At 42.5% G+C, this 16,906-nt stretch overlaps 1 protein-coding gene across 5 annotated transcripts in view; it reads left to right on the forward strand.

Annotated features, from left to right (window-relative positions):
- Positions 1 to 16,906, forward strand: part of LOC148040878 (peptidyl serine alpha-galactosyltransferase) — a 161,521-nt gene that overhangs the window by 98,309 nt on the left and 46,306 nt on the right. For 4 of the 5 annotated variants that reach the window (XM_087672334.1, XM_087672053.1, XM_087672281.1 and 1 more), the window contains exons 4-5: positions 6,269 to 6,469; positions 6,633 to 7,135. In XM_087672334.1, the coding sequence (XP_087528460.1) occupies positions 6,269 to 6,469; positions 6,633 to 7,135 (704 nt within the window). The remainder of the gene's footprint in view (positions 1 to 6,268; positions 6,470 to 6,632; positions 7,136 to 16,906) is intronic. The other variant, XM_087672125.1, reaches the window with a different exon arrangement.

Raw genomic sequence — 16,906 nt, forward strand, 5'->3', positions numbered from 1 at the left:
TTGATTAATCCTTTAGTCAAATGTCAATTAAACATAAGCAAAGCATCAAATTTTTGTTGGGATATAAAGGACCGGTAATCTCTGTGTATATGGTACACGCACATTGTACATGTGAACACACCCTTTACGTGCCCTAAGTATAAATACATTTTATTCTGTGTACCAACACATTGTTGATACACTCTTATCGTCTTGGACTTTCACTATGCTCACACTCTCTCCAGCCGTCACACTCATACGCTCACGCTTACTCGATCTCAACTCTCTTAGTTGTGCCCTTCTAGTTTCAACAATTGGTATTAGAGCTTAAGGTTCTATGTACGCTTCCCAACTCAAACACGACCTTTGTGCAGACAAGACCAGGCAGCATTGGGCAGCGGGCATGGATTACGCGCTTGCTACTGCGCGTGGTGAAGACGTGCAGGTGACGTGCAGGCAACCTCGCGCGACGGTTCGCGAATGGACAGGCGGGAGACCTGGACAGGCAGGCGATGTGGACAGGCAGGTGATGTGAAGCGACGGGGGTCAATAGAGATCTGTGAGGACAGGCGGGAGACCTGGACAGGCGGGCGACGTGAGACGCGATGGGGATCAACGGACCCCCCCGTTAGCTCCTTCGTTTTTTTTAAAAAACAAATCAATTTTTTTCTCTAATTCCCTCATTACAACTTGCCACTGATAGGAGTTTACACGCCAGAAGCACAGATCACAGATCTGTGAGGATTCCAGCCAGAAATTTGGGGCTTTTCCCAGATTTGATATAATTCATGCCTGTCATTGACTTTTGAGTCAGAAATTGCAGATATCGCGAGCAGTGACCTCAATTAAATTGGGGATTTTGCCAATTTTTTGAAATTTTGCATTTTTGGGTAAAATTTTCTGACATTGGATCCCAGAAATTTGGGGCTTTTCATGTATTGGCAAAGCTTTACTCAGCTGGGTCAGATTGACAGACATTCATGCAATTTTGGACTTGAAATTTCGGGAATTTGTGCAGAATTTTGGTAGATTTCTGTATCTTTTGCCCGTGCAGTAGCTGGTTAATGTATAAACAGCAGAGATTTATTTCTGGTTGAAGAAAAACAGCAAGGTACTTTGGTGGTTCAGCTTGTGCTTCCGCAGATTAGTGTATTTACTCTTGTGTTTGTGATAAGATGGCTGCAACTTCTTCCAGTTCAGACATCAAGAGTTTGATGGAGATCAAACGGTTTGATGGTCATAGCTTTGACCTTTGGAAAGACCATATGCAGGGCATTTTGTTCCTGAAGGATTGTGAGGATGCTTTGCAGGAAGATAAACCCACACTAATGTGTGATGCAGATTGGGCCAGAGTGAATAAAAAGGCTGTGGCTTACATAAAGATGGGTGTCACTGATGACATTCTGACAGACATTAACGGTTTAGACACAGGTTATGCAATATGGGAGAAGCTGAATACTACTCATGATATCACCACATCTGTTAATCAGGTGCATTTAATGCGCAAGTTGGTGAATATGTGAGTGGATGAGTCAAAGCCTGCAGCTGAGCACTTGAGTGCATTTATAGGGATTCTAAATCAGCTCAAAGATGCAAACTTGGACTTTGATGATAAGTTGAGGGCGATCTTTTTGATCATGACACTGTCGGACTCGTGGGAAACCTTGGTGGTTTCACTCAGCAATAACCCCAATCTCTCCTATGATGGGGTGAGGGGTTCTATCTTGAATGAAGAAATTAGACGTATGTCTAGTGGAGAAGGCAACAACTCAGCTTATAATGTTAGAGGCAGGGCTGAAAAGAAAAATGCATATGCAGGGTAAAGAAACAGGAGCAAGAGCAAAGGAAAGGATAAGAGTGACATTACTTGCTATCATTGTGGTCGGAAGGGCTACAAGAAACCTGATTGTAAGTACTACAAGAAGGAATAAGAGAGAAAGAAGAATGCAAGAGATAAAAAGAAGAAAGAAGAAAAGACAGATGCATTGGAGACATCCAAAGGCAAAGAAAAGGCCAATGTGGCCTCTAGTGTGGTCATAGAGGAGCTTTCAGATACAGAGGATGATGTAATATGTGCAGTTGATTATGATGCCCTTGTATGTCACATGCAGGATATGCAGATTACCAAGGCTGATGTGATTGATGCACTCTTGTTAGTTGATGATGGTATCACTCAGACTTGGATTGTAGACTCTGGTGCCTCTTTCCATGTAGCTCCTTGCTTGGAGTGTTTTGCTATGTTTAATGTAGGCAGTTATGGAAAGGTGTACCTTGGCAATAACCATACTTGCAGCATTGATGGGATTGACACCGTACACTTGTCTTTAGACAATGGTCAAGAGCTTCTGTTGAAAGATGTCAAATATGTGCGTGGCATTAAAAAGAGTTTACTATTTGTTGGTCAGCTTGACTTGCATGGCTACAGCACATTGTTTGATGGTGGTTTGTGGAAACTAAAAAAGGGTTACATGCTGATTGCAAAAGGAACCAAGAAGGGCACATTGTATTGTTTGCATTGTAAAGCTTTAAATGGCAGGTTTCTTGTAGTTGCTGAAATTTTCAGCCACTTGGAGCTATGGCATAAGAGATTAGGCCATATGAGCCAAAAAGGACTTGATGTTCTTACCTCTCTGAAGAGGGTTGATGGAAAAGGCTCTAAACTTGATTTTTGTAATGAGTGTCAGTTTGGAAAGCAAATAAAAAGTTCCATTTACTCTGGTGTCTCTCGTAAGTCCAATGTCTTGGACTTAGTGCATTCTGATGTATATAGTATGCCCGTGAAATCATTGGGTGGTGTTGCATATTTTGTCTCCTTTATTGATGATTGTTCCAAGAAGATTTGGGTGTACTTGCTGAAAAAGAAAAGTGAAGTATTTGCTGTTTTTAAAACTTTTCATGCATTTGTGACTACTTAGAGAGATAGAAAGCTGAAATGCTTGAGAAGTGATAATGGGGGTGAGTTCACATTGACTGAATTCAAGTCATTTTGTAACTTACATGGTATTAAGAGGGAGCTTACCGTCCCTTACAGCCCTTCTTCAAATGGGGTGGCTGAAAGATATAACAGGACTTTATGTGAGAGTGCGGTGCATGCTATCCACTGCCAATCTCCCTCATGCATTTCGGGGAGAGGCACTCAAACCCGCGGTTCACATTTGGAACCGCTCTCCAAATAGGTCCTTAAATAATGGCATCCCTGAGGAGGTTTGGTTTGTCAAATCGGCCTCATATGACCATTTACGTATATTTGGTTGTGATGCTTTTGTACATGTTAGGGATGAGCTGAGGAACAAACTTGACCCAAAATTGACCAAAGGCATTTTCATGGACTATGGTGATGAGGGTAAATTCGGCTACAGAGTGTGGTTATCCCAGTCCAAGAAAATTATTCGCAGCCGTAATGTTGTGTTTAATGAGGAAAAATTGATGAAAGGCTCTTTAGCCTCTAATGAAGATCTGAAAAAGGTGAAATTTCAGAGTTTGCAGCCGCCCACCACTTCAGAAAATGAGCCTCAAGGTGCTGTACCACAGGCTGAAACTGATGATCAGCCGGTTACTTTTGAGCCAGATGTTGATGGACAACAAATAGAAGCACAAGGAGGTCATGGACAGCAAAATAGGCTTGCTGATTATGAAAATGCAGGTGCTGGAAATGAAAATGAAGGTGTTGTACAGCATGAATAGCATGCTGAAAATGGTTTACAGCAGCAAATGAATGCTGAAAATAATGTACCTCTTGATGTAGACCCAATTCTTGAAAATGTTGATCATTGGGTACGCAGGTCTACAAGCATAAGAAGGCAACCGCATAGGTTTGACTCCTCCTTGCATTATGCGATGCTTACAGATGAGGGTGAGCCTCTTACGTACAAAGAGGCCAAGTCATGTGAGTTCAGCAGTAAGTGGGAGCTAGCTATGCAGGAAGAGATTAAGTCTCTCTATATGCAAATGATACTTGGGATCTTGTGTCATTGCCAAAGGGAAGGAAGCCACTTCCTAACAAATGGGTGTACAAAGTCAAGACAGTTGATGGGAAACCCAAGTATAAGGCAAGGCTAGTTGCCAAAGATTATGCACAAAAGGAAGGGATTGACTTCCAAGAGGTCTTCTCACCTATTGTGAAGATAACCACTTTACGTGTGCTTTTTGCTCTTACTGCTATTTTGGATTTAGAGCTGTATCAAATGGATATAAAAACAGCTTTCTTGCATGGTGACATTGATGAGGAAATCTAGCCCGAGGGCTTTGTAGTTCCTGGAAAAGAGCAGATGGTGTGTAAGCTAAAGCACAGCCTGTATGGGCTGAAGCAAGCACCATGGCAGTGGTACAAAAAGTTTGATACTTTTATGCCATCTCATGAGTTTACGCGTAGCCATGCAGATCATTGCTTGTACATGAAAAAGGATACAGATGGCAGCCCCATTATGCTTGTTTTGTATGTGGATGATATGTTACTAGCTGGGAAAAGAAAGACTAGCTTGGATGCTCTCAAAAATCAGCTGAAATCAGCTTTCTCCATGAAAGATTTGGGGAATGTAGAGCATATTTTGGGCATGAGGATTCGTAGAGATAGAATGCAGAAATTACTTTTAGTGAAAACATTTGCAGGTTTATCTTGTGTTTTAATCTTGGTCAATGTGATTTGACCATCTTTCAGAATCTGTCTAATGAAGTGATATTGCACAAGGAATGTTAGAAATTGTTGTTTTTATCTCAAGAAAATTTTGGAACTAGTCACAACTCAAGGGAGGGCTGGTAAACCCAAAATCCAATTAACAAAGTCTCTTTTGGAACTGGTTTAGCCTATCTGCATCATGTTGTGGAAAAAGAAAGGGAATCATCTGGGCTAGGTATGGATTTCTTGGTAGCATGTGACTACTTCCAAAAGGAAGGGGGGAGCAGCTTTATTGGATGTTAATTTCCATACAGTTGCTTTGAGATTGGCACTTTTGCAAGCTTTATGTGTGTAGAGTCATTCTTGGACATATATTGCAAAATTTTTCATTGAAAAAAATGGTATCTTGCATGGTTGCATGGTTATTCAAGTTTCTTGGTGGCATGCGCTGAATTCCGTGAGGCCTATTAAGGTCTCCCACTCTTTTCTCCTTTCTCATTTGATTGCATCCTAGCAAGAGATTTTGCGTTTTGTAGTTTGGTGTCCTTTTGATCTTTGAGGAGGAGAATTCGCTGCAAGGAGAAGTGTTGGCTACCTCCAGGTTGTTGGATTGGCTTGATAAAGACTTGCAATGATATAAGGTTAATCGGATGGCTCGCTTGGGGTTGTAGACAGTCCATGATGGTGTCATTCCTGAGCAACCTCATCTTTATTCTTTTTGCCGCATTCGTGAGTACTTTCGGGTGCCTCCTGGCTATCGTGACATTTGGTTGTCCTTAGAGGAGTAGCTTCTGAGGTACTCTCCATTGCCTACTCTACAGCCCTTGTCTCCTTGGAGGGATTGGATGTTTGTACTACCTGATGATTTTGAGAATAGGTCAGCTAATTAGATCTATCATTAGATGGTCGAGGTCAAGAGATGGGTCATTGGAAAGGCCAATAAAATATGGCATATTCGGGATAGCAAAAAGAACTGGTAGGAAGGATTTCTCCAACTTTGGAAGTCTTAAGATTCCTTATTAGGATAAAGTTTTCATATGGAGGTTGCTTATTGGGGGTCTTCCGATTGGGGATGTGTTGCGTACTTGCAAGATCTCCCATGGTCGTTGTGTATTTTGCACTACATATGATGAGACATTGCTTCATCTCTTCGTCTCTTGCCCTGTTGCTCAACAGATTTGAGTTTTGTTTTCTGTGTGTGGTTCTTAGTGACTCAATAGTGGATATTAGCTCATTTATGGATTATGGGAAGGATGCCTTCTATGTCTGCCTTGCAATCAGATCTTTTTTGCCTTTGGTTGGACAGCTCTGTGGCATATTTGGCATACTCGGAATGCCTTCATTTTTGATTTTGCCTCGGGTATCCATAGTCATGTGGCCCATGTTCATGGTTATTGTTATGGCAGATCTCCTCTATGGTTTCAGCTGACCTGGTTCTTCTTGACATTACTGCTCATCGGCTGGATATTGTTCACTCCACTTCGGCTGTCCTTTCTGTGTGATATTTGTGTGTTATGGTCTTAGAGGCCTTTCGGCTTGATTTGTGCTTGTTCTGTTTTTCTTAGCTGACCTGATGGTCTGATGTAAATATTGCCATTTAATTCAATTATCTTCACACACACACACACACACACACACACACACACACACACACACACATTTTTTGCCATGCAGGTCGGGCTTCGTCACAAGATTACTGATGATCTGATGATTTATCCTGGCTATGTCCCACGTGAAGGAGTTGAGCCTCTCTTACTTCATTATGGGCTGCGAATTTCAGTGGGCAGTTGGTCGTTTAGCAAGGCTGACCATCATGATGATGACATTGTTTATGATTGCAATAAGTTTTTCTCTGCCCCCCCTTATCCAAAGGAGGTACCTGGTACTGAAATCACATTTCTTAGTGTTTGCTTTCATTATTGGAGGTCGGACTGATCTAATCAGATAGAGTTTGATCTTGTTTATAACATCTCAAGGGAGCCTTTTAGTGATCCCTGTATAGCAGTCATTACGTTAATTTATTACCTGACTTTTGTAGGTGATGGCACTTGAATCGGATCCAAATAAACGTCGTGGGCTCTTTTTAAGTATAGAGTGCGTAAACACCTTGAATGAAGGCCTTCTAAAACATCATGAGTCCCATGGGTGTTCAAAACCTCCCTTGTCAAAGTATACCCGGTTCTTGAGGGTTTGGCGAACAAGTGTTGGGAAGCTGTTGCAATCTAGCTCTACCAATGGAATTGACGCTGATGTTGACATGGACCATAAGAAGTTTGAGACAAATCTGGACATTCCTTTGGAGAAGTCAAACAGAAAGGAAACTTTTCCAAAAATTCACACATTATTTTCGGCTGAGTGTTCACCATATTTTGACTGGCAAACTCTTGGAATGATTCATAGCTTTGAATTGAGTGGGCAGCCTGGCCCTATTACAAGGTTGCTCAGCTGTACAGATGAGATGCTAAAGACATATAAAGGCTTGGACCTGGCTCCAACACATGTGGTTCCTTCTTATTCTGTGCATCCTCTTACAAACGATTGGTAAGTCACTCATGCTCAAATACTTTTGCCCTGCTTGGATGCTTTGGTCGAGATTTACTATGATGCTTTTCCTTATATGACTAATTCTGACTTTGCATTAGCATTCAGCTTTGACATTCAATGACTTTTCTGATCAGATAAATTGCTATGTTATGGTATGTTGTGGGTGTTTTGGAAAGGTGGAATTCTACAGTAACTTGACTGGCATCTGGCACCATGAACATTCTCGAGGTCTTTGTTCTGTAGATAGAGATGCATATAGCTGCTATTTGAAGAAATGTTTTATCTTGCAATTGTTTCTGCCGTTTATATTGCCTTGCAGGATGCCTTTTTGGTAATAATGTCTGGAGGGCTCTTGAATGATGAGGAAATAGGACTTGTGTATGTGCTTATCTATATAGTTTATATATTTTGGTGTGGTTGAGGTAGAGAGTCATTTGGACCAACTTAGTACAATGAAAATGATACCCTTTCCTTGTGATGATGGATGCCGAAGTGACAGTTAACCACCCATACACTGTACAAGAAACCAGAATCAGTCAATTTCTTGTGTGACATTTCTTTTTTCAAAGAAGAGAACAAATTCTATTAATGATATCCCTTGGGAGCAAAATATCCTAAGGCAGAATACAAAGTACAAAGCAGCCCTCTAAGTCAAAAAATATTGCATGACATGTTCATCTTCACTTGCCTCACTTGATTTGGGAAAAGAGAGAGATTGGTGCGTTTCTATCTTAAGCAATGGAATTCATTGTTGCGATGGTTGGTTCACCAAAGATGCATAGCTGAACACTTTCATTGGCTGGTTGTTTTCTTCAAAATCAGCCTTGGTCAGTTATATTGGCATCCATTGATGCAAATATGGTACAAAATCTATATTTCTTGATGGTACATGCTTATGTAGTCTCCTGTCTACACCCTATAATTGTGGCAATGGGGGATGTCATGGTGATGTCGTTTACCTTTGGAACTCTATTTTGGTGGGTCTCAAAACATTGCATGAGTTGTTCTGAACATGCACATGTCTATTAGTATTTTAGGTTCTATGAATGAAAACTGGAATCAATTAATGTGTAAGTTTGTGCACACATTTAATTAATCGTGTGCACTTGGAGGCATGGAGTCTGAAGCATGGCATCTTAGGCATTGTGCAGGGTGTCCTGTGACCATGACCTATTGACTGAAATGTGTTCTTCCTGCCTTGATCTCGAAAACCTTAGGTACCTTCTTGATGTTTATCATTGCCACATGCACCTTTGGTACCCTTGCCCTCGTTACCATAGTGAAAAATGAGATGGGGAGGATTGTGCCAAGGTGTCACCTAGAGTCCTCCACTAGCCTGGTGGATCTCAATTGCAAGACCTGGGAAGAGGAGGGTGATAGGGTGTTTGTGGCAGTTGTGGAGAAGTCTGGCATTCAAAATTGTGTATCCACTTTACCATGGAAGGAGATAGGTAGCTTCCTTAATAGATACAATGAGAGAGCTGTCAATATGCTTGTGTGTTGCATTTGTTGAGGGGAGATATGCCATAAAAATGCTTTGCACCATCAGCACTACCTCTTTATTCGGTGAGACACTGATGCTTAAGGTGGACCAAAGCCAATCTCAAAGCTATCCTCTAGAGGAGGAGTGACCCATGACTTTGGAGATTGCGGCTGCCTCCCTCTCTGTAGTGCGAACTGCTTGAAGATGTTCTTTGGATAGAACAATTTGAAAGGCATTTGATTGTGAGGCACTTGTGGTAAACCGATGTTGGACTAGAGGTTTTCATTGTGTGTGTTCTCCAAAGATCACTCGAGTGAGCTGTTGATTGTTGGAGAGGCAATGCTATTGGGAAGGGAGGGAGCAACTATTATTCAGTTGGGGGGAGGGGGGGTGTTAGAGTGAAGCGGTGCTGAAGCGTATGACCAAGACTGAGAGTGAATAGAAAGAGAGAAAAAGACAGTGGAACATAGAAAATCTGCAATGAAGAATGCTATATAAGGAAGCAGATATGTACACGGGTGCAGAGTGTATGTCTGCGTATGTCTCCATTTCGAAGATCTCACGAGTTGTGAACCTCAAAGTATGTGCAATAGTCTCCATGCATGTGATCAGAAATATATGAAAGTGTGTGGAGCTTGGGCAAAATAAATAGGCCAAAAGAAATGCTAAAAATAATGTAGGTCGACTGCACAGAAACAGGCCGATTGTTCCTGCTGTTTAATGTAGCCCATTGCACAGAAACTGGCCAATTGTTCTTGTTGTGCCACGTGGCACTTGCGGCGACTACTATCTGCTGTGCCTGTTGATGTCACTTGCTATACGAGCAAATTGCCACATGTCCTGCCTACTGCGACTGCACAGAAATTCGCCACGTGGATATCCTGCTTGCTTCACCACGCAAAATTGCGCGCGAATGCATATGACTGCCTCTCCAGGGGATGACAATCTCTAACACCCCCTCTCAGATCCTTGATGGGGCATAAGACTAAGGGATTTGGAATGCTATCGAAGTAAAGCCTGAGGAAGCGCCTTTGTAAGTAAGTCTGCAAGATTGTCCTCTGTCTTGCAATATACTGCATCAATAGTCTCATCTAGAAGCTTCTCCCAAATGAAATGGTACTGGATCTTAATGTGCTTGGTCCTAGCATGAAACACAGGGTCCTGGACCAAGGCAATGTAACTCTCATTGTTGCATTGAAGAATAGTAGGACCTGTTTGTGGGCAGTCAAGCTCCTCCAATAACTTGTGAAGACATTGTCTCACATGTGGTAGAAGACGTTGCCCAACACTCCACCTCAATCGAAGATAGAGCAATTGTGGGCTACTTCTTGCTACTCCATGAAATAGCACGAGCATCCAAGGTGAAGCAATAACTTGTCATGGACCTCTGATGATCCATATCGCCAGCCCAATCTGAGTCACTCCATCGTGTAAGTACTAAGCTTGCATCACCTATACCTGTTGAATAATAGATCCTAAGATTAGGGGTCACTTGAAGAAACTATAAAATTATGTGAGCAACCTGTCAATACACCATCTTGGGTTCACTCATAAGTCAACACGAGTATTGAGAAGCCAGATCAAGGAGCCAACCAACTGTTTGTAACATGTAGCGTCTGCCAAAGGAGAATTAGAATGGGCTGTGGCCTTCTAGTTCGGATCCATAGGAGTCGTAATAGACTTGCATCCCGCCATCTCATACGTAGTCAAGAGCTCCTGCAGATACCGCTATTGGGAGATAAAGATTCCCCTCAGAGTCTGATAGATCTCATGAACTAGAAAGAAGTGAAGTAGTCCCATATCCGTCATCTCAAACTTCTCATGAAGTGCTACCTTCATCTCCTCGATCATCTGGGCACGGTCACCTGTCACAATCAAGTCGTCCACATAAAGGACAAATAGTATATGACCTCCACTTGAGATGTGGACATAAAGCTGTGGGTCGGCCTTGGAATGCCAATATTCCAATCTCTCTTGGAGGAATGAGTCAATCTTCTCATTCCAAGCATGGGGAGTCTGCTTAAGACCATAGAGGGCATTCCTCAATCTATACACCTTACTATCGAAAGAACCGAAGCCTGGAGATTGCTCAACATAGATCTCCTCCTTCAACTCCCCATTCAAGAAGGCAGACTTCTCATCCAGCTGATAGATTGGCCATCTCCTATGGCTAGCCAAGGCAAGAAGTGCACGAATAGTAGCCATCGGAGTTGTAGGGGTACAAGTATCATGGAAATCAATGCCTAGGCGCTATGCAAAACCTTTAGCAAGAAGGCAAGCCTTGTACTTGTCCAACATACCATCAGTGTGGTACTTGGTCTTGAAGAACCATTTGACTCCAATTACCTTTTTATGAGAAGGCTTAGGCGCAAGGCACCAAGTGCTGTTCCGCTCAATTGGCTCCAGCTCTTGCTCCATTGCTCTCTACCAATGATCATGTTGTAAAGCCTCCTTCATAGAGGTGGGCTCTCAATCTTGCATGGCATGAGTCATCAGCACAGTAATTAGTGCTCATAAGGTTGGTGTAATTTGCTTGGTTTCTTCGAGAACGCCGTGGGCCATCTTACAACTGCCACTCCTTAGGGACCCCCACAAAACTTGTGTCATGAAGAGTGTCACATGCCCAATGAGGATGAGGCCGGAACACTTCTCATCACTCTTTATCTGTTGAAGTCTTTTGGAATGTCCACCAATTGCGGGGTGCTCAATCGGAGAGTTCGGTGGTGGAGAACTAAGTTCCTTATCGGAAAAAAAATCCTCAAGAGACAAGGCTCCAAAGGAATAGTCGCTGGCACTCAACTATCTCCTGGATCTGCAAGAATGGGGTGCTGCTCACCTCTCTCTAAGGCTGGAACTTCCACGAACCGAGCATCACGGCTTGTGTAGACATCCCGCTTGATGGGATCATACAATGAGTAACTATGAGACTTCGAGTTATAGCCCACAAACACCTGTCTTTTGAAAGTCACTTCAAATTTGTCATGTTGTGTTTTTAGGATGTGAACATAGGCATCACACCCAAAAACCTTGAAATAAAAAACATCCAGCTTAGATCCAAAATACGCCTCATAAGGTGTCATACCAACAACAATGGAAGTATGAGAGTAATTAAGAATGTGGATTGTAGTAGCCACAGCCTTGGTCCATAGACACTGAGGTGTCTGTCTATGCTCCATCATTGTACGAGCCATCTCGATCACACCGTGATTCTTCCACATCGAAGATGCCATTCTCTTGAGGGGTGGTTGTGTTGCCAAACTCTTGGTGGATACCATGATTTGCAAAAAAATGAGCAAGCTTATTAGAAATAAATTCTCCACCCTTATCCGATTGTAAGGTCTTCAGTTTCTGGCTTAATCCGTTCTCCTCAAAGAGTAACCAATCTGTGAAGTTGGAGAAAGCCTCCGACTTTAACTTTAAAAAATAAGCCCATGTCATCTTGCTGTAATCATTCACAATTAGCATGAAATACAAGCTTCCTTTAAGGACTTTGTTCTCATCAGTCTACGAAGATCAGTAGAAACAAGCTCCAAGGGTGCTAAAGACCGCCTCAAAGCCTTGCTAGGAGTAGCATCACGAGTTTGCTTTCCACGAATGCAAGATACATAGAGTTGCTAGCTCACCACAATATTTGGCAAACCTCGAAGCTGTCCCTTAAACACCTTCTGAAGGTAATCATAGTTGAGATGGCCAAACCGAGCATGCCAAAGCTTGGACTACGTCTGAAGGTAAGAAAAAAAGAAGTCAAGGCAGAATAAGACCACAACTTGTCGACTCCATTCTCCTTATAACTTGAAGCAAGAACTTGTCTCAATCCATGATCAAGAATCCGAAAGAAATCAACATCAAACTTGACCAAGAGGCAGAGGGCACAAATCTTGTGAACTGAAAGCAGATGGTATCCCAAGGCCAATACATAAAGCATCTCAGATCTATGGGCACCATCTTGCCCATCTAGAATAAGATGCATGTTACCCCATCCCTGAATAGGGATAGAAGAACTATCACCAATGAGAATGTGCCCATGTTGCAAAGGCCACAAATGAGCAACATTTGTTTTGGAGTCATGTGCTGGGATGCACCACTTTCAACAATCCACTCCCGAGTGTGTGGGGCTGTCAACACAACATCAGAGGGCGTCAGGGTTGATGCCTCAACCATCTCCAAGTGGAGGAAGCAGTTGATGAGGGAGCAGCCATCGCTTCGGAATCCTTTGAAGGTTTTTTCTTCTCCTTTTCCTTCTTCTCCTTGTCAGGGTAGCCCTTATTCTATTGACCTATTTTGCCACAAATGTGACAAGTGGACTCCTTTTCCTTGTCCTTCTTTGATTTGTCCTTCTCCTTGTTCTTTTGGCCCTTTCCCTTCTTCTAAGAGGACTGAACTATCGATGGCTCCTATTTAGAAGCATTGGTCCCTTTCAACTACTCCTTGATCCAAGACCATAGAAACCAACTCCTCCCAATGAAGAGTCTCTGACCGCCTTGAGGTAACCAAGGCGGAATAAAAACCACTGAAACAAGGTGGTAACTGTGAAAGAAGAGTTATCGCCATGTCTTCAGAAGTGATCACCTTCCTTGCGTTCTACACCTACATTTGAAGTTGCCTCAGCTTGTTGATATGCTCACGCATAGAAGATGACTGGTGGACACTTAGGGTCCTCATTTGCACTTCTAAAGAAACTCGTTTCATGACGGTCATTCGATTATACATCTGATCAAGCTCCAGCCATATCTCCTGAGCCACCATCAAATGCTATATATGGGAGATCACAGCTGTAGTGCATGAGAGAAAAAAAAATGAGCGGATCGAGTATTTAGCCTGTCCCAACGCGCTTGAGCCTTCGCTAACTTCCATTTATCACTTGTAGAGAGTTTGGACTCGTCTCTCGAAGAAACGACGATGGATAGCCTCTGTAACAAGCTTCGCCAAATCATAAGACTCCAAAATGGCAAGTATTATAACATGCCAGATGCGGTAGTTCTCGCCATTGAGCTTTCGATTTGATGAAAGAGTTGGTAACATGGGCACCTTCCAATCCATGATTGCTTGAAACTCTATCTCGGCCTCAGAAGACATCTTCACCTAAAATGCTTGCACAAAACACAAAAAGCAACTCCCCTCTAAGTGTGAAAACGCAACCTGCTAGGGCTCTTAGCCGCTTGTCCTGCTTCTCCTTCACTCATTGGAGGCGATAAAAAGGTAAGATTTGTACTTGAAGGCCCAAAACACAGCCTTCTTCCTTTCAAACAACAAAAATAAGTAGTAGCTTTAGCAACTCTTCTCCTTTCTCGCATGCCTACACTTGCCTCAGCCTTATTCTAATGCTCAGCCCTCCTGCTTGCCCTTGAATGCTGAAAATGCAGCCTTGTGTCGTGCTGAAATCTCCTCTTCAAGTAAGTCTACCCTTAGTCGCAGTCCTTCAATGCTCTGATACCATGACGGAGTGAAGTGATGCAGAAGCACATGACCAAGACTGAGAGTGAATAGAGAGAGAAAAAGAGACAGTGGAACACAAAATCTGCAATGAAGAATGCTGTATAAGGAAGTAGATATTTATAGGGCATAGAGTGTATCTCTACGTATGTCTCCACCTCAAAGATCTCATGAGGTGTGAACCTCAAAGTATGTGCAATAGTCTCCACGATTAGCAATCTGGAAACCTGTGATTAGAAATATATGAAAGTGTATGGAGGTTGGGCAGAATAAATAGCCCAAAAGAAATGCTAAAAATAATGCAGGTCGGCTACATTAAATGCATTCGATTGCATAGAAATCGGCCAAAAGTTCCTATTGTGCCATGTGGCACCTTCAATGTGAGTGCTATATTGGTGCCTCTTGATGTCAGCTGTTGTACGACTAGACTGTCAGGTGTTCTACCTACTGCGATTGCACAAAAATCTGCCACATGGATATCTTGCTTGCTCCACCACACAAATTGTCTAGGGGATGACAATCTCTAATAGAGGAGAGATGATTATGAATGCACTAATGGCACTTCAAGGTTAGGCAGTCGAGTCCTATTTATAGGGCTCAAGGCCTTATTGTGCAGATTCATTGTGTGATCACTACTCTTGGACTCTTGGTCCGTTGGCGGATGTATCCGTACACCAGGATGGTGTGGGCTGGTGGTATGGGATGCCAACCCTTGGGATGCTATTGTGACCAACAATGTTGCTAACTCCCAAGCTCTAGGGTGAGCCTATTTTGCTGTATGGTTGGGAGGTAAGTATGATGTCTAGTCCCTTTCACGGTGAGTATAGCTTGCGTTGTGCCTTGTGTACAGGTTGGATCCCAAGGGGACATTTTAGGGGAGGCGTTGGTGACAGTGAGAGGAGGTGAGGTTGTTGTAGGGTGGTGGAAAATTGGGTAGGTAATTGGGTGTGGTGGTGGTTGTAGAATGCTACAACTTACAGTTAGTTGAGAACAAGAGGTGGCGGTAGGTCAAGGAGGAATTGGTGGGAAAGCCGGAGGCGGTGCAGGCTAGGCAGCATGGGTGCAAGGTAGGTACCCTCCTGGCGAGCATGTTGCAATGCAAAGGTAGAGAGTGCAACAAAGAGGTGTGAGGTAGGTGGTGGGTAGGTAGAGATGTGACGTTGGTGGTTGTATGGCAACAATGGTGGCTTAGAGGGAGGGGGTGTCAATTTTAGTAGATATGCAAAGATCCTATGTATATGATGATAGCTTGCACACAAGTAAGTGCCATGAGGATGTGAAATTTTGATGCTTTGCTGCATTTGATTACATTGTTAATCAAATGTGCAGATGTGAGATGCATGTGTTGTGTATGAAGTTAATTCACGATGATGGGTCAAGGACCTCGAGATATCAATTTGTTGGTGGTGCTTGTGTTAGTTTTGGCCTAGGACATTTATTTGACTGATAAGTATCAGTGGTGACACTAGGGACTAGGCATTAATTAATAAATTAATGATAGCCCAAGGGTCAGTTCATGCATAAGACAAGTTGGGAGTCAAAATGGCCTAGCCAATTCAATTGTGGAAGGGCATTGCTAAATTTTCAGGGACAAAGGGCTAAATCAATTTTCAGAACTACTAATTCTGAAAAGCTGTTGCTAGCTAATCAAGAGGCCATTGAAGGGAGGTGACAATTCTTGTAGGCTATCCACAAGAAGTAATTTTGGGGCGGTAGGCGGCTGCATGTAGGCCTCTATTGGTGGTGGACTATAGTCATTCAACCATTTCCAACAAGATAGCAGCAAGGTTTGAGCACTTTCTCGCAATAGAAATCAGACATTCCTTTCTCCTTAGTAGATCTCAACCATTTTCAAGACATGGTGAGGAGCAATTGTGTTTTTGCTCTTGTAAACCCTAATTGATTAGGAGACATTAGAGTTTACTCTCATCTCTAGTTCGGTGCTAGGAAATTGAAAGCTTAGTACTTGAAATAACCAGCTGGAATTCAAGGAATTGCCAAAGGTTTCAAGAAGCCAGCCATTTCAATTGGATTTGGGGTTCATTTTGATAGTTAAAGGTCAATCAGAGGCCAATCCCTTGTTGGATGAAGGCGAAAATTGATAAAAATGCTTGTTGGTCATTTATGACAGCAAGAGCAAAGAAAGTTGGAGCAATCTTAATATACTTCATTGAATTGCAATGGAAGTTAAAGAAATACCGCAAGGGGCATTAGTTTGTGGGACCAATTGGGTGTCTACTGTCCCATATTAAGTGCTAATATTTGCATTTCAGTTTGTGTGAAATTTGTGCTTGCTGTAATTAGTGCTTAATGTAGGGCCACCTTCTTTGCATATATTCAAGTTAGAGCCTGCAAAGAAGGAGAGGTAGTTTGGGTAGCTCCCTGGATGAAGGTACTAGGACATCATAAGTTAGCATGTGTTGCTTTTGCAAACTTAACTTTCATGGTATTTGCATTGAATACTCTTTAGAAGAGCACCAATGTTGATTTCATGTGGGGATACACTAGGGTTTGCATAGAGAACATTGGTGTATAAACACGATTGACACAGTGAACTCTAGTACCGATGGTTATACCATGTGAGGATACACTAGAGTTTGTACAGAGAACAGAGAATGTACAAATATGATTGATACAATGAACTTAGGCAAAATGCAAATGACGAAGAAAATTATGAATGAAGAATGAGAGAGGTAGAGATATGATTGTGAAACTAGCCTTCCTTTTCGGATAGAGTGGTAAATAACCCGATTAATTACAGCAAGCATAAACTATACAAATCTGGAAATACACACTTTATCACTTATTCTTGGACAATAGACTCCCTGTTGCCCCTAAAATTGGCTCTCCTT

The sequence above is a fragment of the Lygodium microphyllum genome, chromosome 1, assembly GCF_053477565.2.
Source record: "Lygodium microphyllum isolate KBCC chromosome 1, Lygodium_microphyllum_v1.1.10, whole genome shotgun sequence".
Classification (NCBI taxonomy): domain Eukaryota; kingdom Viridiplantae; phylum Streptophyta; class Polypodiopsida; order Schizaeales; family Lygodiaceae; genus Lygodium; species Lygodium microphyllum.